This window comes from Molothrus aeneus, chromosome 2 (genome assembly GCF_037042795.1).
Source record: "Molothrus aeneus isolate 106 chromosome 2, BPBGC_Maene_1.0, whole genome shotgun sequence".
Lineage (NCBI taxonomy): Eukaryota > Metazoa > Chordata > Aves > Passeriformes > Icteridae > Molothrus > Molothrus aeneus.
Window position 1 is genome coordinate 110,649,388 of NC_089647.1, and position 24,577 is coordinate 110,673,964.

The following is a 24,577-nucleotide window of genomic DNA, read 5'->3' on the forward strand; positions in this document are numbered from 1 at the left end:
TGGTGCTCACCCTACTTCTCCCTACATTAACTGTTACAGGCAATTCCTGTAACAGGAATTTGAGACTGTGCCAGGCCAGCAGCACCCAAATTGCTGCTGTGGCAGAACTCCTGGCTCAGCTTCATGCTGCAATGACTCCCTGGTACATCCAGAAGCCTCTCTGCCCGTGTGCCACAGCTTGGATGGATCAGAATTTGGAGCCCACGTTGTGCAGCGTGACGAGGACAATCAGCAGAGGCAGCAATCAGAGCTCTGCTGGTGCAGGTTGATTTTTGTTCCCTGCCTGGATTGCAGCCCAGGGGGTGGCTGGGAGGGGGCCAAGAGAGGTGCTCTGGTAGGTCCCATTCTCCTCCTGAGGAGAGGTAAATAGACTTTCCTGAAAAGAAGTCCTGAAGAAATATGACAGGAAGCCTTTAATGATCTGCTTCAGAGATAAGACAAAACATTGCTGGGTATCTCTTTATGACTAAATATCTTTTGTAATTGTTGGACTCTGTCCTAATTGGCTTTGATACATAAGAGGCCTGCTTTGTGAGCTGTTTGGTTAAAACATGTTGTTCTGTTCTGCTTCCTTTCAGATGTTCTGTGGATAACATTATTAGGCTTACCTTTTTGTTCATTCCCTATAGCATTTCTATGCTAGTAGAACATCACACACATGCTCTTAATTTGATTCAATCACTGAATAAACTGCCCAGTTTTAAACATGAGATTTATATCATTCTGTTTTAGTGCTTGTGCATCCACTGATTGCCTGGAAGATTTATCTGGTTCATTAAAGCATGGGTGTGTTTGAATTTGCATTTCCCTTTTTTTGGTAACACTTTTATTGAAGTATCCAGTATTTTACTAGAAGTTCTCAAATTATTTTATTAATAAATAAATAAGTTATTTAATCAACTAATTCCATTCTAATCTTTCCAAATTCTGTATCTTCACCAGGAAGTTCACAATAGAGATCCTATTTTCATGTTGAACCTCTTGGCTCTTTGCAATTAATAGCAAGATCCAAACTGCTGTCTCTTGTACGTTCCACAGCAAAAAGTTATTTATAGCACCCTCCCTTTTAAATAAAGCAAAACTCTGCTGAAACTTGAGGATAAAGTTACACCAGATTCTGAGAAGTGAGAAGCAGTTGTACTTTTTGGAGGAACTGGAACCTGTGATAGGAATCACAGCTCACATGGCAAGGCAGAATATGGCTGTCAGTGACCTGAGTGCTGGAGCCCACTGAGCCAGCCCAGGGTAAGGGCTCTGCATTCTTCAGGGGAGGTGTGAGTTATCTTTGAACATAAAAAGATGTTACAAAGGTGAAAACAGCCAGAAAAGTGATGGAGTAATTTTCTAGAAAACTCTGAACTGCAACTCTTCTGGTTTGCTTCTTATTTCAAACCAACTGAGTTGTTTCTGCACAGGAATATACCTTTGTGGACTCCTGGTGAAGAAATGCATTTATTGTTGTGAAGAAACAACTTCCAATAAATTCAATTTACTAAAGAAATCTATCTGGAAGACCATATAACTGCTTAGATCAAAAGGTATAACAATGTTTTAGAAAAATAACCAGAAATTTCCATAAAGCAGAGCTTCATTTATCTTTGAAATAAAAAGTTAACAAATTTCCACAACAAATAAGCCTGCACCCTTCCCTTTACTCAATATATGCTTGGTTTCATTACATTTTACTGAGCTAAATCTTATGTATTTCTCATCAATATAAATTTGGCCAATCTGCAAAATCTGAAGTACTCTCCCTGATGTAATTTTACTAGTTACTCTGAAGTCATTAGCTGGTATTATTCTTCCATTCTAAATACCCACAGGCATGATTCTAATTTTGAGTACAACATTTAAGCTTCTAATACAAACAATTACATGTTCATGGGGAAAAACTTTCTGAATGTTAATGTAGAGGAGGAATCATAGTGCACATATTAAGGCTGCAAAGCAAGGAGATAGTAGCTAGAAGTTTAATTTTTAATCTTTAAGCCTCATGGTCTTTATTGTTTATTTATCATTACTTTAAACACTTTTCTGAATGGACATCTCTAATTCCTAAACTTCCCAACAAGCATAATGGAAACATTTCAAAGCTGGGCTTAAGAGTCAGTGGTTAGTTCAGGAAGATAATCTTTATAGTTATAAACCTAAGAATTAATATAAAAGACACAAATTCTTTCCTAAAAGTTTCTGTAAATAGTGATATAAAAAAAAAGTCCAAGAACAGTGGAAAAAAATCAGATAGAAAAAAATTGGTAAGAGTTTTCTTTAGAATGAAAGAAGAGTGTGAACTATTTTCCTATATAATCTACCAGTTTCATCAGTTGTAGATTATGTTCCTTTTTTAGCCTTGCTGGCTGTGTAGAACTTGCTCCTTTTTGCCCATGCTCCATTGGGAAAGAAATGTGTACACAGGTAATGCAGCAAGTGTTATCTGGAAAAATGAGTTATTCCTCCTTCTCTGTGGATCAGGAGTTTGATTCCCAGTAACAGCTGCTGCATCAGAACAGCAAAAAAAGAGATTGTGATAAAGACTAACAGCAATTTGTCCAATTCTTCCAACTTAAAATCTAACCAGCAACCTAATAAACAATTACTCAGAGGTAGTAAGGAGTTAGTAGTAGGTCATTTCTATGGCTCATAAGCTTTTAGAGATACCAGGTTTTTATAATTTTTAACTTGGTTTTTATTACTGTGATAGCAATCTGCAGTCAACCTCAGAAGATGCAATCATTTTACTGTGCTGGGCAGCCATCCACCAGCTCCTCAGGCACTGCTAGGAACAGGCTGAACATCCTTACAAAACAATCTCGGGATTCTTCACAGCAGCTGTCAGCAGTGATGCAAGATTTATTAACAAGACAAGATTTAATTGAATTCAGTATGCTGCTCAATAATGCAACCACTGTATCATCCGTTCTGGCATTTGATTTCACATTAAATTGGTGTTATTCCTAAATATTTTTCAGCGTGCCACACAATATTGCACGGGGATAATGACCATAAAAGTTGTCTGGAAGTGGCTTTCACCTTCCGTCTGGAAGTTTCTGGGGTTTTGAGGATTTTTGGTTGGTTGATTTGGGGTTTTTTTCTGTTTGGGTTTCTTTTTTTTTTGGAGTGGGGTGGAGGCTGGTTTATTTTTTTTTAATGGAGGCTATTTCAATGACTTTGCCTCAGTTTCTAATATAGCTTTGCAAAGAGTTAAATCAGTGATGCTGAGGGATGGCACAGGGTTAGTAAGAGTGGCAGGGAGGGGACTGTCAAAAGCAGGGGGTGCTTTTCCCAAATAAATGTCATGGGACCCCTCCTGAGGCACCATCATTTTGGTGACCCTGCTGTGTCATTTTTGACAAAGTGCTGACACAGTCATTTGTTTGGCTAAGACTGGGGGGGAAAAAACAAACCAATTCCAAACCACATGATCCTTTCTGCTTTTTGTCAGACACTTTGTCATTTTAACACAACATTCATGTTCTACACATTTAGTGGAAAACACGATAGGGACAGAAAGAGAAGTGGAGTGACCGGTGAGAAGAATTCAGCTACAGAAAAGGCCTCTGTCCAAGCACTGCCCAAACCCTCCTCACACACTTGGCTCTTTCCTCTCCTCTTTGTTCACGGAATCACAGGATGGGTCAGGCTGGAGGGGACCACTGTGGCTCATCTGGTGCCACCTCCCTGCTCAAGCACATGGCACAGGATTGTGTCCAGAGGGTTCTGGAAGATCTCCAGTGAGGGAGGCTCCACAGCTTCTCTGGACAATCTGTTCAGTGCTCAGTCACTGCACAGGAAAAGAAATTCTTCCTCATGTTCAGGTGGAACTTCTGGGCATCAGTTCCTGCTTGTTCCTCCTGTCCCACTGCTGGACACCACCAGCTGCTGTTGGGATCTTCCTTTTTTGTACAGCACCAAACCACCCACCCATGGCAGGGTTTGGAACCAAACCATTCCACCTGGGAGACAGAAACTCTGACCCTCCTACTTGTATTTCCCACGTGTTTTTTTGCAGACCACTGACAAGAAGCACCTACATTGCAAAATCAGTAACCCCTAATTGATATGAAAAAATTCAGCTGATTGATAAAAGAGGCTTAACAGTAGGTGTGTTGTTCTTCACTAATCATATATACTGTATTCAGAGAGACAGAAGCATAAATAGTGCAGGACGTTTTGTTTAGCATGGGTTAATGTAACAGAAACCAGGGACAACACTGAATTTACAAGAAAACCTGGGTCCTGCTTGATTTCCTGAAAAAAGGAACTCTGATAAGCACTTAAATTTTGAAAGCTTATCTAGACTGATCCATTAAAAACGGGGCTTGATCTTTACTGAGCAGAAAGTCTCTTCAGAAGGTATTCCAGAACCTGCAGGTTCACATTCTTGGGATGGTGGGATTTTTCATTAGAGATATGCCTGCACTGAAGGAATATGCAATAAAACCAAAACCAATCACTTACTAAAAATCCCAAACCAATTACACAATAGACAACAGAAGTACTTAAAAATCACATGTTCGTTCCCTTCTCTGTATAGGAAACAAAACTATGATCTGAACAGGAGCAATATAAATTTCTCAAGACTGTATCCTGGTCCTTTTTTTGTACAGATCACCCTTGGGAAGAAACGTATCCATGCAGTTTCAAACTTTTATGTCTTTAAAACAGTGCCAGGTGCATCATTACTTCAATGGTCTCTAGACCAGACTGGAGTAGCTTGGATGCCTATATGTAAAGCATCTGAGTTCATCAGGGGATGTGGATATTTTTGATTGAGAGGAAGGAATAGAGGGACTTTCTTCTCAGTATACTAAGAAGCCATTGGACAAGTGTTTTGTTATGTTAAGATTTGAATTCACAATTTCCAGTGAAATTTTGTGTATCCACTAGAGGCAGAAAAATACCAAGTTAAGAATATCAAGGCTTTGGAAAACATTGCAGATTCCCAATGAAGCTTCCCTTTGCTGCCCCAATTCCCAAGAAACTTTTGTCCCATTGAGACTAATGACAATTTCCTTCCTCTCACTCAGTTTTCAGTTTGGGATTACATATCCATGGAGAAAAACACTGTTTTGATTTTCCTCAGAAGAGAAAACCACCACAGGACTCATTTACAGACAAAAAAAACAAACCAAAACACCATTAAAGAATGCACAAACTGACTTCAGTAGCACTGAGTATATTTTCACAAATACACAACTGCAAACTTCCAAACAGAAACCAAACTGTACCTTGAGAAACTGCAAGATGGGAAATCCTCCCAACCATTCCCAGGGATTTCCTGTTTCACAGGTTCCCAGCTGAAGTGCAGTTGAAGGGGGATGCAAGGAAAAATGTACTTAAAGGCAGGGTTAGCTTTGGATTTCATCAAAGTCAAGCTGTGGTAGAAACTACTTGTCTTCCTCACATCATCCTGGTGGGCTTGCAGCTCTGTGAGAGGCCTGATCCAACTCTTATCGACAAGCAGAAGACACAGTGGAGCACTCCTAGAGAAATTCTAAACATAACTTGCCTCTTGATAATAGCAAACTTAAGAACATTTTTAAAAAAAGAGCAAACAAAAGCAAGCACATTTCAGTTTGGTGTTTTCCTTATCTTCCAGTTACATGTGATGAACACATTTACATGCTTTGAGTACAACCCCATTGTGCCCTAGACATCAAATTAATGGAATGCCACCTCATTTTGGGAAGATTCAAAAATAGAAGAGTTGTCCTACAGCAACTGAATCTGCAGACTGAAGCATGATGTTTTATTTCATTTGGAATGCTCTGACTCACCCATTGCTGAGAGGGAATCCTAAACTGCTTAGACAAGGACAGAGAACTGTCATTGTTTGTGCTTAGTAAGTGCAAGATGGAGCTTCCTGAGCTGAGGCTTTGACTCTGCCACACCCAACGTCCCAAAGCTGCTCCTGCTGTTTGCACCTTTAAAACTCTCACCTGGGCACCAAGATTTAGTATCTACTATTACCTGTGCAAAATACCTGATTTTAAAAGTGGCTGAAGAAGAAAAAGACAATGAGACTGCAGCCAAAAAGTGTTTAGATTAGTTATTGAGGATTTTGTCCTTTTAGACATCCACATAAAAAGCAACATACACAACAGTTGAGGCTTTTAACATAAGTTATTCCCAGATACTTTCTCAAAAATATTTGTGTATGAAACACTAAATTAAATCCAGTAAGAGCATGTGGCATCTTCTGTTCTTGGAGAAAAACAAAAATACCAGATAATGAAGTATTTTGGATAATAATATTGGATTCTGTCCCAGGATTAGCAAAAGTTAACAAGATATCCATTCACCTGGGTTGCTGAGCATCAGGATTGGCTCTTTTCAAATGTTTACACAAAAACCATCATAATTTTGCTCAGAGCTGGTTTAGAAATGTGATCTGTTTTTCACTTCCAAGCCAGAAAACCAGTAGGCTGCAAAGGTATCAGCCCAGCAACTAATATTAAGTCAATATATATAAAACTACCACAGAAACAAAAAGATGGGATTTTTTCCCTCTTCTTTACAGCATTTGCCAAATTCTATGAAGTTACAACTGTCAATCTGAAGACAAGGTAATATATACACAGTATTTTATTATCAGCTTCTCAAATTCCTGCATGGAAACACATGCAATAAACTTCAGTTTCTCTGCACGGTTTTGGAAGAGCAGAGATCCTTGTTCAGGACCATCTCCTGTCAAACAAGTGATTTCTTTGGAAGGTGGCAAGTCATAAACTGCCACATCTGGTTCCTAGGGGGAAGACAGACATTCACCTAAAACTACTACCATAAATGAAAGCATTTCCACATTTGGAATGCACACCAAAGACACAACCAAAAGTGCTGGAGGTGGGAGGTACAGGCACAATTGAGAAAACATGTAAAATCTACCAACAGTAGCACTGTAAAGGAACCACCTCCTGGACAAGGATAATTTTTGACATTATTTATTTCTCCAAGTCAGCAGAAACTGTCAGTTGGTATAACACAGCTCTATATACTGCAAAAATAGGACACAGATATTCTAGCAGTTGTTTCTTCACTGGTAGAGCTTCAGCAAAGAGGTCCCTGAGTTCATGCTGGCATGCAGAGAACTGGTCTCTCTTACACAGCAAATCTACAGAACACCCCAAAATGCCCTGATTTCTGAATGTCATCAAACAGCTCAGAACACAGTTAAGGTGGTGACACAAATTCAGGGTTTTCCATGTTTGGACTGAATTGCTGCCATGTTGCTGCACAGGGATGGATATTTCTGCTTACCTGGTGACTGTGTGGACTTCTTATGACCATGAATTACCACTTAACCCCAGATGAATTCCAGCATCAAGCCTTTCAAAGACAATCCAGGTTTTAAACTCGTGCTAACCAAGGACAGAGACTGCAATAGACAAAAATGACTACGTGATTCAAGCAAGACAGAACAGTAATAATTAGGGCCTATAACCAAACATTTAGACTTTATTTTTAAAACTTTCATTTAAAAAAAACTGTATTTTCTTTCTTTATAATAACCAATTTCCTAGACTAGTTCACTCCCCTTACTACCCAAAGCTAGCAAAGTACTTCTGAGATTAAAAAGCAATTTTCTCTTCAACATAGTGATAAACAGCATTGTGATGATTTTTTCCTGTTTTCAATAATAATTCTCCTATCCATGAATTGGTTTTCTTTATTGCCAGCAAAAGCATTTGTCATTTTTTGTGAGGAAAAAACCCCAAAACAACCCAAAACTTTGGGGTTTGGATCAGCTTTCCCACTTTCTTGACCACCACATGGTGTCAAAACACAGATCATCACACAACACCCACCAGAACTTTAATGTGGGTAGTACAAGGAACATGTAAATTGCAGGTAATTTTACTGCTAACTCCTGGACAATAGAAAAGCCACTGCCAAAGTATAAAAAGGAAGCACACAGGATTTCTGTTCCTAATATCAAGAAAATAGTTTAGCAATTTAAGCTTTTCTTCTCTCACCTTGGAGTAAAAGAAAACAATAGTAAGGAAAACAACTGCAGAAAAAGAGAAGTGTTAATGAAGCTGCTTTCTCCAGAACTAACCTATTGGCAGATTTTATTAATTTATGCTGCTTTCCCTCACATGCCAAATGGCCACATATTTCAGGCAGGTTGACTAAAATTTATCAAGATGGCAACAATGTAAGTATTAGATTTATGTTTTGTAGGACACAAAGTGGCCTCCTGTGGGTTCTGTTGGCCAGCCTGCTTTTTTCTTTGCTGTCTTTCAATACGTGCACGTTGTCACATGAATCCAAGGCTGTCTCATCACATTCTACCTGCTCTGCTGCAAAAGGATTTGCCTCATAGTCAGAGGCCTCCTGAGCTATTGGGAGCATAATGTTGACTCCACACCTCAAAATCCTTTCTCAAACAGCAGCAGCAGCAGAGATCACACTGGCTCCCGAGCTTCTTCAGACTCTTGGGTAAGGAGATCACCTCTGCCCTCATTTGCTCAGCTGGTCAAGGCTTGCAGCTGCCCAGAACTTCCAAGAGCAGGAATGAAAACTAAACCAACTGGAACTGATTCCAACACCACAGCTTTTCCAGGGATGGATCTTGCTGCAGGTGACTATAAAGTATGCCTGGACTATTCATGAGATTTGAATTGTATCCAACAGGGACTGATCTACTGCTCCTTCAGATTTCCTACCTGACTTGGAGGTGACAGCAAATAAATAAATAATAAACAAACAAATAAATAAGGGCATTTGGAAATTCCATCCCAGCAATTCAGGCAGGGTATGGGGGGTTCAGGGTGGCACTGACAGTACTAGAGAGGTAACTCAGAGGTTGTGAATTCAGGTGCACACAAGTTTCAGCTGGACAAGGACTCTGCATCTACAGTCTCATGATTTGCTCTGTTGTTCAGTAATCCTTTCCTTCCACTGAAAAATGGTTTTGTCTACTCCCATTTCTGCTGATTTATACTCAGGATACTGCAAAGTGGAAACTTTACACCTGAGAGTCAAGATTGAGAAACAATCTGCATTGAAACCCCGTATTTATGGCACATTCCCAACCAGTCAGGCTCTTGGCACTGATTTTGGCACCTGAGGAAACTCTGCTGAGAAAATCCATGACAGAGAAGAAGCCATGGACAATACAGATGAACATAGATGTCTGATCATAGCGTTTCCACTATTAACAGACTGTGGCCCATTCCCAGAACCAAAAATAACTTGGGTTTTATCTGGATTTCAAACTTGCAAGTCCTTTAAACACAAATGCCTGTCTCTTATACCCTCTCAAGAAACTGGCTGCTGACTCTTTTATGAAGAAATGCAACATCATCAAACCCAGATGCTTTTTTTTGTTCTTCCTGCATTTGCATCAGAAAGCAGAGCTACATTACAGGAGTCTGCTTTTAAGAGCAGCATGGACACACTACTCTGAGCCTTCATTTGCATTATTTAAGACTTTGTCTTGACCAGGTCTCCATTCCTGCCAGTGTCTCTGCACCATCAGGACCAGAAAACACGTGAGGATCCACCTGAAAAACATCACTGACACGTTAGTTTAACACTTACAGAGGCAGAAACAGGCTTCAGTGTTGTGAGCATGATTGGAGTGGGGCAATTAAAGGAGAACCAGCAAGCAGCAGGCATCCATTGCGTAGGCTGGTCTTTGGCCCTCACTGAATTCCCAAAGGGAGCTAACGGGCTTTACTTTTGCTTTAGAGCACCTAGTAATCATCGAACAGGAAATTCAAATGGGAAAAGCCAGCCCAGACACGGAGCTTCAGTCAAAAATCAGAGAATTGATGCAATGTTGTTACAGAAGGGCGTTCTGATCCATTTCCAGCAAAATGGGACTGAGCTGTGCCCTCACACACCTACAGCAGGGCTCAGTTCCTCGTACACACCACAGCAGAGCCAAGATCGAATGATCTGCAAACACGTTACTTAAAAAGCCCTAAAGCCTCCTGGCTGTGTGGCACTGTAAAGAGAAACGGGATCCCTTGGGCTCCTGGTTGAGGTGGGAAGGATGGAGGAACCCAGGGACAGTGTGGAGGCAGAGGAACAAGCGTGGATGTCACATCTCCGAAGTGTTCATGTTGGATAGGTCTCTGAGTAACCTGGTCTAGCGGAAGCCGTCCCTGTCCAAGGCGTTTGGGACGAGATGCCCTCTCAAGTCCCTAAAGGCAGTCTATGCTGCCCAGGTAATGCCTCATCTACAGGTCGGGCTGGAGCTGCGCTAAGCCGTACGAAGCAGGGAGAGCAAGCAGCAAATCTCCTTTCCTTCCCATGCCTAAAGACATTCAGAGCTTTACTCACACTCGAGACGTACCCAGGAGCCCGAATTCCCCGCTGTCGCCATTCCCGTCCCTCGCGCTTTTCCCGCCGCTCCGGCCGGGGCCGGGCCGGGCACTCCCCGCCCTCACGCCCCGAGGCCCTCGAGGCATCGCGAGACTTGCTGTGCGTCTCGCGCGAAGCGCGCGCGGCGGCCCGCGCCACGTGACGGCCGCGAGGGCGCGCGCGCGCCGGCGGGGCCCGCTCCACCTGTCATGGACTCCCGGGGGAGGCGGGGGTAGGCGAAACCAACGGCGGGGGCGGCCCCCGCCCTTCTGTGCGACCGTTGCACGCCGACCAAGCATCTCCCTCACAGCCCCGTACAGCCCCGTTCCCGCTCCGGGACGCCTTTATTTTCCGCTTGTGTCAAGAGCGCCACGCCCGAGGCGGGGCGGGGGGGGTGCGAACGTGCCTACTGCCCCCCGCCGGTGGGACATGGCGCCTTCCTCAGCAGCGTCCACTCCTCCAGCACGGAGCCCCCGTTACGCAACTCCACCCGCGAGCGCAGCCCTCCCTCGTTCCTCCTCCTCTTCCCACCCCGGCGCCCGCCACTCCCGACATATCCCCCCCTCCCCCGCCGTTCGCTTTTAAAGGCGCATCCCAACCTGCTGGTGCTCGCTAATCGAAAAGCTCGTCTGACTGACGGCCCGCTCGACCTATCACAAACGGCGGCTCTCCGAAACCCCACCCCGCTTATCACTTACCGACCAATGGCGTGAGGCCGGCGGGGGAGGCGGGCGGCGAGAGCCAACCAAACCGGGGCGCAGCGGCGGCGGAGCGCACTGACTGACGTAAGTCAACAAAGGTCACGTGGGGAGCGGCGGCGGCGCTCATTGGCTGCGCGGACGCGGGCGGGCGGGGCTGGACGGGGGGGTCGCGGTGGCGGCGCGCGGGGTCCGCGGTGTGACACAATTACAACAACTTTGGGCAGCGGCTCCGGGGAAGTTTGTACGGGCGGCAAAACACACCCCGAGCCACGGGGCAGGCAGGGAGGGTCCGCCCGGCTCCCCGATACCTCGGCTCCCCGCGCCGCCGGCGGCGAGCGGCGATGTAAACACCGCTCCGCCGCCATCCGCAGCCGCCGCCTCCTCCTCCTCCCCCGAGTCTCCAGCGCTGGGGCTCCCTCCCCCCTCCTTCCCTCCCTCCCTCCTCCTCCTCCTCCTCCGAGCAGCGGGGCTTCCCCCCGCCTCCCTCCCTCCCTCTCCCCTCCCCTCCCTCCCTCCATCCCTCCCTCCCCCTCCCTGCCGGCTGTTGTTGTTGTAATAAAAGTTGTGGTGTGTGTGTGTGTCGGGCACCCCGCCCCGCCCGGCGCTGGGGGGTGTTGGGGGCGCGCAGGGAGGGGGGGGTGCGATCCGCGAGTTAATTACGCTGCGTTTCCATGAAATCGTGCGGAGTGTCGCTCGCCGCCGCCGCCTCTGCTGCTCCTTTCGGTGATGAGGAAAAGAAAATGGCGGCGGGGAAAGCGAGCGGCCAGAGCGAGGAGGACTTCGCCAGCTTGACAGCCCAGGAGAGAGAAGCCCTATCCGGCCTCGACAGGTACCCGCTCCCCACTGCGCCCCGGCCGCCTCCGTGTCCCGGCTCGGCCCGCGCTCCCTCCGTGTCCCCCCGCTCCCCTGCCCGCGGCTCCCCGTGCGCCGCCGCTCCCGGGCCGCGCTCTGCCCTCGCCCGCCCGCCGCGCTGACTCTCGCTAACGCCGGTGCCTCTCTCTCCCCTCCCTCCCGCCCGCTCCCCTCCTCGCAGCCGGCTCTTCGGATTTCTGAGGCTTCATGAAGATGGCGCCAGAACGAAGGCCTTGCTGTTAAAGGTAAGCGCGAGGGTGGATGTGGAGCGGGGATGGGGGGGGGGAGGGGGGGGGTGAAACGGGGGATGGGGAGTGAGGCGGCCCCGCCGCCCCTTCCCTCGGGACCCCCGGGCCCGCACGGTGAGTGTGTGCAGGGGGTGTGCGGGGGGCACCGCCACCTCCGCGGGGTCTCAGCGCGTTGCTGCCGCCTTTGCCCCTTTCCTTTTTAGCCCCCCCTCCCCCCCCCGCCATTCTCTCCGAGCGGGACGAGGGGAGCGTGGCCATGCGGGTGCCCGTCCAGCCCTGGGACGGGAAAGTGGCGGAACCCGGGGCCGGGAGCGGACGGGCCGGGGGAGGGGGCGCGGGGGCGGAGGGGGGGAGGCGGAGGACGAGGAGGAGGAGGCGGCAGCGGGGGGAGAGCGAGGGAGGGAGGGCGCGCTCGGCGCTGCTGACGTTGCCGCTCCCCGGACCCTCCCTCGTGATTTTCGCCCCCAGCCGCCGGGAGCGGAGCCGGGGCTGGAGCCCGCAGGGAGCGCGGGGTCCGGGCTGGGGCGGGCGCGGCGCTGAGCGGCTCCCGGAGCCCGTCCGAGTGACTTGTTTACTCTGCGGGCCCCGCTGCCTCCATCCAGCGTGCCCGCTCCTCACCGAGCCCCGCGTCCCGCCCGCCGTCCCGGCTTGACAGGGAGCGGGGCGTCCCGCGGGCTGCTGCCGCCCGGCCCGGTGTCCGGAGAGAGGTGTTTGTCTCTGTGGAAAGTTGTTGGCCCTGTCATTTAGTTAAGTAATGGCTGCTCCTGTCGGCCCAAGATGGCCGGACAGGGAGGAGAAAGAGAAGGGGGGGGAGGTAAACACGAAACAAACACCGGGAGCGAACGTGGGGAGCGTGGAGCCCCCGGTGAAGGCTGAGGGAAACTCTCCTGCGCATCCCAAGTTCTTTCTGGGCGCTTTCCTGCTGCTTTGCAGCGCCGGTGCCCTCCTTATCAACCTGTAGCACGTTCTGCTGCCCATCCGTGAGCTGCTGACAAAGGCTGTGCGGGCCGAGTGTCTGCCAGCTGTGCTTAAAACACCACACGCCAGGGAAACGTTCGGGTTACAGAATGAGTGGAACTGTTTTTGAAATGCCACACGGCTGAAGCGAAGGGGACAGTGCTACTCTGGTTCCTGCTTCCTGGCTTGTTCCTGTCAGTAGTCTGGCGTTTGACACTGCTCATCCCATTGTTGTGCCCGGACTGTATCGTGGAGAATTATTTTTTTTCTGCTGCTGGTTTTGGTTGATCTGAAGATTTGACTCTAAAGCGTGTTGAATTGGATAGCCTAGGCCTGTGCTTGTGTTTGGGTGTTTTATTTCTGGCAGGATTGGAAAAGCTCAATGTCAGGACGTGGGGGGATGGGGGAGGGATGGAAGGAGAAGCGAGTACACTTTCCTTTCTGCTTATATTTAAAAAGAAAAAAATCTCGCGGTTTCCTTTCGATTTTCAGAGTTATTTATAAGAGCACTTCTTCCCATTAATCAAAAAGGTAGGGGAGTGACATGTCAAACCAGTTAAATAATGTACATTAACTGTTGGTGGACCAGAACTCGTGTCTGCTGTGTGAATGCTGCTGAGGCTATTGGAAATATTAGACCGAATCCCGTATGGGATAGAGCTTAAGGATGCCAGATAGAAAATAAAAGCTTCACATGTCATTAGATCATCTGTCGCATAAAATCCCTGGTTTAAGTTTAATTTTGCGTACTGTAAAATTAAGTAGTGCGAGGAGCAATTCAGCCTATTAGTTGAGTTTTGTGCCTTTCTTACGTGTAATGCTTTTTAAAAAATGCCAGTCGATTGTAATTTTAGCATATAGAATCTGAAGTTGCAGGGCGTTTTGCTAGTTTTGAAATACGTTTTCAGGAATATCTATGTACGTTCTTTTACTGTATTAAGCTGCGAGTCCATGCAGTGAATACTAAAAAAAATCCCCAAGCAAACCAAATATTTTGCTATTTCACCTCAGTTTTCAGATGGTGTTTTGTACGTTTATGAATTGCACAGTAACCTCACAAAGCATGTTCTTTGTAAAACTTGTCTCTGAGAAAGGTAGATTATTTAAGGAAGTAGAAGGATTAAACCGTTGCTGTTCTGTGCAGAGATGTTAGAGAGGAATTTCTTGGTTTGAACCAGTTTCGGTTTTGTTTGTGCTCTTTACTTTGAAGGAACGTGCTTGTGTTTTTGTTACCGATAAGAAGTTCTATTTTTAAGGTATTTTCTGCTTCATTCCTGTTCTGTGTGAAGCTTTATGCAATTTATGCTCTATTGAGGGCTTTAGAACAATTAATCTAGCAGACCACTTTAATTCAATGTAGCAGTTATTTTTATAGTAGAAACTGTGGCCGAATATATGTGCAGTTAATTAATAGGTTTTACAGCGATAGCAACAAAATGTTTCCTTTTGTGCATGGAGTAACAACAGCTAACAAAGACCCTAGACTACATAATTATGAAATCCTGACTGACTGATTTAAGAACCTAGAAGGCAGCACGTTACAGTGTGAGATTTATGTGCAAGTGTAGCAGGTAAGAAAAACCATTGAGTCATGTTTCCAGAGGAATTCTTCACAAAGGCAGAAATTTATCAGTGCTCCCCTCGATGTGAGAGGAGCACACCTATTATTGAACCTTTCCCAGAGGCTGCCAGGCTGGAGCAGTGGGCGCTGGCAGTGCTCCCTGGTTACCTGTGCTTGAGGTGGCAGGAGCAGGGTACCTGTCTGGGGAGGTTCACTGGAGGTTTTGGCTTGTAACTATTTGGGGAACAGCTCCCTTCCCTGCCTGGCTACTTGTGCAGCAGGAGGAGGCTGTTCTGGCCTTAAATTTGGTAGCTGGATGCAAGAAGACACTCCTTATTTTTGGTGGGGTTCACTAAGGTGTGCATTGGCTTGGAGGGGATCGCAGGAGGCATTTGCAGTGGGAACTTTGGTTTAACAAAGCCACACCCTGACAGGATTTAATAATAAGAAAACTGGGATCTCTTTGAGGGATGGAGGGGGCTTCATGTCTAGAGCTTTAATTTAGTTGTGGGTTCTATTTGTGCTGCAGTCACCCATTTTTTGGTGGTTTTGCTTTGTAGGATATGGGGCTGTAGTATCGTGAACTGAACCAAGCTGTGCTGCTGGGTGTAGCAAATCAAAAGGGCAGATGGCACATGAGATCTGTACAGTTTTATGAATTATTGGAGGTATAGATTAAGGGTCAGGAATATTGTAATGTTGCCCCATGTATTGGGTGTGTGATAAACCAAAAGAAACTTTCCCGTAATGGTGTGCACGCTGTGAGCATGTCTGACAAAGGAATGGAATTTTCTGTTGCCAAAAATTTTGCGTTTATTTTGCAGAAAAAAAGAGCTTGAAAATCATGGTTTGCAGTTAGTGTGGTTTTGGGAAAGAGGGGAGGGAAATTGAGAGATCACCTTTCAAACTGGTTGAAATGCTGGAAATCCAACGTAGTCAGTCTTGTGCTGGAGAAAGTGCTCACTGTTATGCTTCCGTAGTTGACAAGAACGTTAACGTGAAGGAGGGAAAAAAAACCCAAAACAAAAACCCTGCTGGTGTCTTGATGTCTCTTTCTCCCAGGAAAGCATTCTAGCAGAAGGTGAAGCTTAAGGATTACTTGAGGGGGGGAGGGTGAGGATATCCATTGTATTGGAAGTGAATTGCAAAGCATTTCCTTTTTTTTTAGTCTTTTTTTTGTTTTGTTTTGGTTTTGATGATGTTTCCAGTGTTTAGCCAAAGTTGACTTGATTGCAGTGACAAACCATCGTTTCATAAGCTGTAATTGGCATCTATACAGATGTAGGTTGATGTAGCTGGTCTGATGTATTGGGTATAAGATGCTTGTTAATTCCTATTCATTGAGTTTAATCAGTTTGTCATATCCTGTGGACAAAAACTGAAGCATGTTTCCATTTAAAAGTATTGATGTTGAAGTCGATTTGGAGAGATGAAGTAGTTCCACACAATATGCCATGTTTTAGTCTGTGTTACCTCTCATGGTTTAGCAGCCCTTTTGTTTTCCAGCTGATTTTAAAAATGGTATTTCCTTTGTGTGAAGGCCACATGTGTTGACAAAATTAACAGCGTGCTTATCTGTGCTTTTATGAAGCTTACAAAATAAATGCACAGTGGCAATATTCTTTCATTTTTCTTACAGTTTTAGTGTTGCTTGTTTAAAAATAGTTTCAGACAATGTGAATTAGTATATGTTGACTTTGTCCTTTCAGTGTTGACATTAATGTTAATTTCCTATTAATCCATAATAAAATATACACAGTTTTATTTATAACAAGCTGCTTGAAAAATAATGATGCAAGCAAACATTTTAGCAGGTTAATCTTAGTGTAGTAAAGTAGTTTTTTATTTTTTCAATAACTGGAAAGATTTTGGCTTGATTTATTTTCATCAAAACAAAGAAATATTGCTTGAAAAAGAATTAAGAATGTTTGTCTTATATAATGGCAGTACTGGGAATTGAGAAACTGGAAATTGGTACCAGGAGACATTGGTAAGGCACTCCAGGAAGTGGGCAGCCTCTCCAATTTCTGTAAATTTGTATCTGTTTGAGTTGTTTCTTTATGTTTGGGTTTGGTGTTTTGTTAATATGTTGTGCATTTCTTATTACTGGTTTATTATCTAGTATACTGTCTGTCCTGTGGAGCAAGTTGAAGTTGGATAAAATTTTGTAAATTGTGTTATGGGTGGAACTGATTTTCTAGCATTTTTTGAAGGAGTCACGTTTTTGAATGTGTTTATTGGGTAATTTTAACTGAGCCATAGATTTCTTTAAGATCAGTATTTTTTTGTTTTGTAGGCAGTTTGTATTAATAGGGTGCAGCATTCTGGGATCCAATTAAGGTGTAATGAGTGACACATTCTATAGTTCCTGCTTGTTCAATGTTTCTACTTGGAACTCACAGCCATAGTGTGTATAATGGTTGTGTATCCTGGTACTTGGTTATAGCTTTGCAGTATTTCTACTTCATCCAGTATTAAAACCAATTTTTTTCTAAATGGACATTACACAGTACTGTAAGTATGAAATACTTAGTATGGGTTGATACTTTCACAACTAGTGTTTGAGACTTTTTTTTTTAAATAGTGGGATTTTATTGCTCTAAACATATATTCCTGAATGTTTTGGCTGTTCCTCAAGTGTAAAGTACAGTGTTGGTACTACTTTGTGAAGGCAAGAAAATTGATGAAGTCAGAAACATTACACTTGTCATTTTAATGTGTTAATGAAGAGAGAAGGATGGATCTCATGTCCACAAACAAAATGCTTTTGTAGAGGTGTAATTAGGATTGCAGGACACTTGGTGTGTTGGCATTTGCATTTCAGCGAGTTTTATCTTCACTGTCAGGAGACCATAAATAGGGAATATAATGTAAGATATTTTTTTTGTTGAATGCATGTTATATATTGTAGCTTTTAAGTACTGATCTACTGAGTGTGGAGGCTGAAGTGGTCCATTCCTCTGAGTGGTACATGTGCATCATGGTAAGGTAATTTGTGCCCTACTGACTTTAGTAATCAAATAGCCAAAGTGGGCAGTGGTTGAGGACGGAGGAGAGAGGGGAAACACTGCTGTATTTTAGCAGCTGAGGAATAGAGGTTCTGATAAATTATTTAACTTTCAAAAGTGTGAAGAAAAACAGTGGCAAGGGTGGGACACAACTGTTTTCATCCTATTCCAGTAATTGAACCATCGATCCTTTGGTGCATCATGCTACACCTGGCCTCTAGCTTTCACATTTTCTCTAGGTGAATCCAGGTACAGTATGTGAAGAAGGAATAGACAATCTAAAGCTTTGTCTGTGCATGGTATCACTCAGGTGTGCTTTCAGCATGGCTCTGTGCCTCTTGCCAGCCTGCAGGGCTGTTTGTTCACCAGAGTGGGTTGAGTGGACTTGGTAATTATAGAGGTAAAACTATCTGCAAATGTTGATACCATCTGAAGTAAGTGTTGAAAGCATCTTCTAAAAGCTATGCCATATGTTTGTTATACCATTTTAGAAAAGAGTAGATGTTTCATGCTTGGATAGCTTGGTGCATGTAGAAACATTTGTTTTCATTGCATTAGTGAGATGATACAAAACTAAAGAGAGTCATGGAAAATGTTTATGGCTATAAAGCAACTTCTTCCTGATTAACACTTGTCACAAGACTTCCCAGTGCCAGAATTATATGCCATGGCCTGCTGTTGTTCTTTATCCCTCTGACAATTAGGCAAACTTATGTTCTGTGGAGAAATTAAGTTTTGGTTTCCAGCCTTACAGGTTCATCAGTTAAACCTAAGGTTATTCTCAGATTACTGAACAAAAGTAGTTCTTCTTGGTCCTCACCTGGTAGAGTTTTTGGATAACAGGAGGGATTTTGCTGTATTTTCAGCAGCCTGAAAGAAAAGGAAATGTGTATATTTGTAGTTGGAGAATGCTTACATAGTTTTGTAGAAATCAGTTACTGCTTAGAGGGCTTGGATGAGCTTCTGCAGAAGTGAATTAAGGAGATGGGCTGTGAGTGTGAGGTGAGTGCAGAACTGAGCTGGATGGCAGGTTTAGTGTTGGATCAGGTAATTCCAGGAGCTGGACCACTGTCCTGCTCATTTGGAATGCGGATAGCTATATGGATACAAATTCAGTCCTTTAGTGCCATACCTATCTTATATTTCACATTAAAAACTCATGACAGTTACTTAGTTTTAACCCCTTTTCTTGGTGAAGTCCTGCAGCTGTGTTGTTTGAAGCATGATGTTTGAATAATGTTTTCACAATTAAACATTGAAGTGATGCTTATTAAACTTGATGTGTCATTATAGAGAGCAGTTGACTCTTTGTAGAAAGTGTTAGCAATGTTAATCTTGCAGAATGCTTAATTTGTAGTTAAAACCAGACAAAATTGAAATCAGTGGGTCTTGTATGAAGCCCTGCAAAGGCTGCCAGGATTTGTATAGGTGCACCTGAGAGGATGAGCTTGGTACCTTACAGAACATTTTTGGCACGAAGAAAGAAATGGATTGTGTTTAATGTAGTTCAGTCTGAGTTTGTTGGACGAGAGAAGTTCAGTAAAGCAAGAAAAAACACTTAAATATTTATTACAGATTTCTGCTTTATGGATAGGCAGACTAAAGAAATAACTATAGTAGAGTAATTCCTCTGTGGAAAAGCTCTTTCCAAGACTGGCCTGTTTAAATAGGGGTCTGCTCAAAGCTTGTTTTCAAGATGAGTTTTACTGATACTGTCACAAGTAGGTTGGGCCATTTGATAGTTTGCTTGTGGCTGTTATAAAGTTTGTTGAATGGTACATGTCTAAAATGAGCCTCTGTCTAAGTTTGGCAGGGGTTCAGGTATTATTCTTGATACTGAATATTATTATTTGTATTTAAAGAGTCATAGGAAGGTATTACTTACATACCTAAAATACCATGTTAATGAACATTAAACATATTTGGGAGTTAAAGAATATTGTTTATAGGTACTTTCACTGCAGAGTGTGAGAGGATGCAGGGATCACCTTCAGAGCTGTATTGACAAATTACCTTCCTTTATGGTTCTTGAATTTGCTATGTAGTGTTCATGGCAGGAGCTTATTTAATTAAGATGTAGAATTAAGATCTCATTTACAGTTTTGTAAAGGGAGTGACTAAAATTGTGTGATGAATTACAAACAGAGCACTGTATGTCTGCATATGAATTTCTTTTGTGGTAAGTTGTTAAATTAATTGTTGTTTGTTAAAATGGCTTTAAGTCATTTCCTTTTCTCACAGTGGCATTTGAGAATTATGATTCACTTCTTACTATTGATTGGTTATTAAAGCAGACTGGATTGTGAATATGCTTTTCCTTAAATTTCTGCTTCCATTTTGAGAATTTAAAATTCTGAGCAATTTCAGAGTATCATTTGCAGCATTAGACAGAAGGTCCAGTGCAACAGCTTTTCAAATAGAGCCAAGAAATTTTTATTTTTTTTTTGGTCAGTATTCTGTTGCTTCCACTCTAGTTGCCATTTTAACTTTTTATTTAAACAGTATTTTTGTTATCTTATGATTTGAAAACTTAACTTGCACCAGAAAAAAGGGTAGAATAATGAATTGAAGGTTTTATTTTTAGGTATTTTTCTTCTACCTAACAGAATTTTAAATACTCTGTTGCTTCTCATATGTTTCAGTGAAACATCTTTGGGCCTGTGTGATGAACCAGGCTGGAGAACTGCTTCAGCTCAAAAATAACCTAGTAAAAATAGAAAACTCACTAGTTTTAAGTAACCACTATTGAAGGTTACTACTAAGGTTTTAGAAATTCAAAGACCCAGCTTCTGGACGCTCAGAACTGAGTTGGGAGGGATTTCAAGGGAAGATTCCCTGGTGGATAAAGGAATTAGTGAGTGCTGGGAGTTCTTGCAGAAGGCACTTCTGGAAGCATGAAACCAGTTCATCACCTTTAAAAGGAAGGGAAGTAGGTAGGGTAAGAGATGCCCTTGTCTTAGCTGCCAGCTCCTGAGTCTGATCAAAACCAAAAGAGGAGTGTACCAGGGATAGAAAAATGAACAAATACCCACTGAGAACCATAAGGGCATTGCCAGAGCGTGCAGAGGTGCAGTTTGAAATTTAAAAGCTCAGCTGGACTTGAGATTGACATATCCAATGTCAAAAACTACAGGAAAGGATCATAAACAACAAGCACAAACAGAGGAAAATGCTGGACCACTTTTAAACAGGAGAGGTGAATTAGTTGCCAACCAGTGCTAAAAACCAGAGGTTGTCTGCACTTCTTTCACCTCTGCCTTTACCAGCATTCTTGGGCCTCAGACTTTGGGAACAAAAATCCAGTTCCATGCACAGACCTACTGTCTTTGAAGAAATTATTGGAATGTAAACTATTACAGGAGCTTGACCCCTACAAATTACCCATCTGAAGGTGTTAAGAGAGAAGGCTGGATACTGCTGGGAGGCTGCTCTCTGTAATCTTTGAGAAGTCATGAATATTGGGGAATGTTCCAGAAAACTGGGAGAAGGCTCATGTTGTCCCATCTTCAAGAAGGGTTTAAAGAAGAAGGCAGGAAATTATCAGCCCATCAATACCTCAGTCCCAGGGAAAGTTATGGTATGAATCCTGATGAAGCACATGGTTGGGAAAAGCTGGCATGGATTCAGCAAGGGCAAATCATTCTTGGCAAACATGATTTCCTCCTAGCACAAGTAACCTGCTTGGTGTATGTGGAACTAGTGGTGAACATTGTCTTCCTGCATTTCAAATCTTTCCATGCTGTTCCCACAGCTTCTTCCTAGAGAAACCAATGTGTTACTATCCAGACAAGGGATCTGGGAGCTTGGCTGATGGGCAACACCCAGAGCAGGGTGGGAAATGCTCCTTCTCAAACTTTCTACAAGTGGAATCCCCAGGATTGATATTGGGTCACTGTTTAACACCATCATGAGTGATCTGGATGGTGGGATCAAGTGTGCCCTCATGAATTTTGCTGATGGTACCAAACTGAGTGGGGAAGTGAATCTGCAGAAGGAGAACTGTCCTGGATGGGCTGATGAGAACCTCATGAAGTTCAGCAAAGACAAATGCACGTGGGAGAACATGATCCAGGAGTGCAGCACAGTCTGAGATCTTCATGGCTGGGAAGCAGCTCTGTGGAAATGGACCTGGGAGTCCTGGTGGATTTAGCTCAGTAAAAATGAGCTGTGTGCTGCTGTGGCAAAGGGAGACTGGGATGCTGGATTGCACCAACAAGGGCATCACAACAAGGACAAAGGAGTTATCATTGCACTCTGCTCAGTGCTGGTCAAGCCATACCTGGAATATTTGTGTGCAGTTTTGGTGCCCACTAAACAAAACAGATGTGGCCAGGCTGGAGAAGGTTCAGAGAGGGGCTGCAAAGATGGTCAAAGGACTGAGAAGCTGAAGTGTGAAGAATGGCTGAAAGATCCTGGTTTGTTCAGCCTTGAGAAAAGAAAGCTTTGGGGAAGATGTTACCAGCATGTTCCAGTACTTAAAGGGCGCCTACAAAGAAGATGGAGACTCCATTTTTAGAAGGAGTTACATTGATAAGACAAGATTTAATGGGTACAAGTTACTCCTGGGGACTAGCTTCCCATTGAACACAAGAAGAACTCACAAAGAGAACAGTCAGCCATTGGAATAATCTCTGCAGGGCAGTGGTGGGATCTCCAATGTTGGACACTTTCATAATGCAGCTGGACAGTGTGCTGGCCCAGCTTGTCTAGCCTGTGTGTTTGCCAGGAAATGTTGGATCAGATGTTTTTTCATGTTAAAAGGAGGTGCTGCTGCCTGAGAATGGTGAGAATTCACACCACTTAGGGAGTCACACACACCCCAGCCCAGGCTTTGACTGCTGGGTCTGGAGTCCCTTTGCAGCAGGAGTGTGCAGTCATCTGGTGGATGGGTGCCCCTTCCAGCTCCTTGCTCCTACAGACTCTTGGACACACTTCCTCCTTCAAGCTTGACCTTGAGTTCCCTGCAGCAAAAACTCAGGCATTGGATTTGTAAAATTAAATAATTTAATAGAGTGGTACAGCAGCAGGTCTTGTGCCTGCAGAGGGGGACCCAGAACAAAGAAATCCTTGGGCTTTTATACCATTTTTGTACCCTTACATTGAGGTATATTCTGATTCTGTGAATGCAGTTCATTTTTCAGGCATAAAAAGCTGTGGAGGTCATTTGAGAGGGAGATTTGGGAGGCTAGGGTGGGTCCTGGTTAGTGTGACACTGTTTCTATAAGGAATACTTATAAATTATTGCTCCTTATTTTCTTATGGAGAATGGAATTAGCTGTATTTGGAAGCACAGGCTGCCAGGACTAGATTATACAGAATCATAGAATGGTTTGGGTTGGAAGGAGTCTTTAATAGTGTGCAGTTACTCCTGCTGTGGGCAGGGACATCTGCCACTAGACCAGATTGCTGTAAGTCCATCCAGGATGTCCTTGAACACTCCCAGGCATGGAACATCCACAATTTCTCTTTCTTCATGCAGAGGAGGGATGGAATGAGTGCACTTGGTTTTTTCCTCACTCTGAAGGAATTTAGTGAAGTTACCCTGGCACAAGCAGATGTGAGAGAGATTCAGATCTGAGCATGTGTGCAGCAAGAACCCCAAAATGTATGTTAGAAGGACTATACATGAGAGAACTCTGAATGAAGGAAAGATCCTGAGGGATCTAGGTTGAGTACTAATGAATATGTTTGAACCTATGACTACTGAAAATCAGGCCACCATTTGATTTTAGGGGAGTGGAGAAATGAAGCACTCTTTTGGGAAGGTTTTTCAGAATACAGTATTATAATAAAAGGAAGAAATTTTCAGTTAAAGGAAGTAGAAGAAAGGTTGAAGAATAATACTTTGAGATGTGAGGAAGGGTAGGAAACCAAGGAATTGAATGGGTGACTCTGATGCAGATAATTTTGGGGATAAGGGGAATGGCAGTGTGAATCACTGTGTTTTTATTCTTTCCTGCAGCTACCTGAGTCTTGTGCTTGGTTACCATCTAAACATTACTGGTAACTTAAGTAGCCTGTAAGTGTTTGATGGTGCTGGGGCCTGCTTCAGAATATTTTAAAAACAGGGTAAAAATGGGAACAAAACAGGTAACAAAATTGCAGAGAGTTTGTGTAGGATGTGAAAAAGCTTAGTAAGAGTTATTATATGCTCTGAGTATAACAGAACTCTCTTCCATTTTTGAAATAAAAGTAAGATGTTGGCTGTGTTTTCTATGTCTTTATCTTAGACTGCTGCTTCCCTTTTTTCTTCCTTTCCCTCAAGGAAGGGAAGAGTAAAGAAACTTCTTTCCTCAAGGTGAAAATGAAGCCAAGAGCTCTCATGTGTCTGCTCTTGAGTCATGTTTTGTTGCCTTTAGATTTGAGGGATAAAGAAGGCTGAGCAAGTGTGGAAGATACAGATGGATATGTTGAAAGGGCAAGAAATAGTTTCAAGTGTGGAACTGAAAGCCTGTGTAAAGGAGAATGATGCTGATCTAGAGAATTTAACAGTAAGTTTAATAGAACAAAGTGTAGAAAGAGTATAAGATAAAGTGGAAGGATAAGAAAAATTGAGAACATCCATTATATAACCTCATAAAGCATGTCATAGGCAACCTCTGGCAGGAGAGAAAAAGTGCAGTGATGTTAGAAGAATAAAGAGCTGCAAAAATTATGTACATTGGTTGGTAAACTTTAATGGAGCTTCTGGGCATGTTACAAATATTGTAACTAAGGGTAGATTTTACACACCATGGTTCTCAAAGCTTCATTTGTTCTTAGTCTCTGGTGTGGTGCACAGAAATGTGTTGTTTTCCAAGTATTTTTAATCTCTCCTGCCTTTTAATGGTTGGAAGGGCAGAGCCTTTGAATTTGTGATTTTGTTAATACTTAACTCTGTAAGTTTTCGAGAGTGGGTGACTGCAAAATTCTGAAGGACTATCAGACTTCAAATTATCA

The 24,577-nt window shown here is 43.6% G+C and overlaps 1 protein-coding gene and 1 long non-coding RNA gene across 8 annotated transcripts in view; one reads left to right on the plus strand and one right to left on the minus strand.

The window, feature by feature from the left end:
• Positions 1 to 844: 844 nt before the first annotated feature.
• On the minus strand, positions 845 to 10,391 carry LOC136553752 (uncharacterized). 3 transcript variants are annotated; one of them, XR_010783215.1, is made up of 3 exons: positions 10,291 to 10,391; positions 5,229 to 7,375; positions 845 to 4,419 (listed from the first exon to the last, which is right to left on the minus strand). It is a non-coding gene; the product is annotated as an uncharacterized lncRNA (long non-coding RNA). The 3 variants fall into 3 exon arrangements; XR_010783216.1 differs by lacking the exon at positions 10,291 to 10,391 and having other exon boundaries at positions 5,229 to 5,494; positions 7,258 to 9,431; XR_010783214.1 differs by lacking the exon at positions 10,291 to 10,391 and having other exon boundaries at positions 5,229 to 9,431.
• Positions 10,392 to 11,588: 1,197 nt separating this feature from the next.
• Positions 11,589 to 24,577, plus strand: part of KDM6A (lysine demethylase 6A) — a 151,743-nt gene continuing 138,754 nt past the window's right edge. For 3 of the 5 annotated variants that reach the window (XM_066545509.1, XM_066545511.1, XM_066545510.1), the window contains exons 1-2: positions 11,591 to 11,841; positions 12,046 to 12,109. In XM_066545509.1, coding sequence (XP_066401606.1) covers positions 11,684 to 11,841; positions 12,046 to 12,109 — 222 coding nt within the window. In that variant the 5' untranslated portion in view covers positions 11,591 to 11,683. Of the gene's footprint in view, positions 11,842 to 12,045; positions 12,110 to 24,577 lie in introns of all 5 variants that reach the window. The other 2 variants (XM_066545508.1, XM_066545512.1) reach the window with 2 other exon arrangements.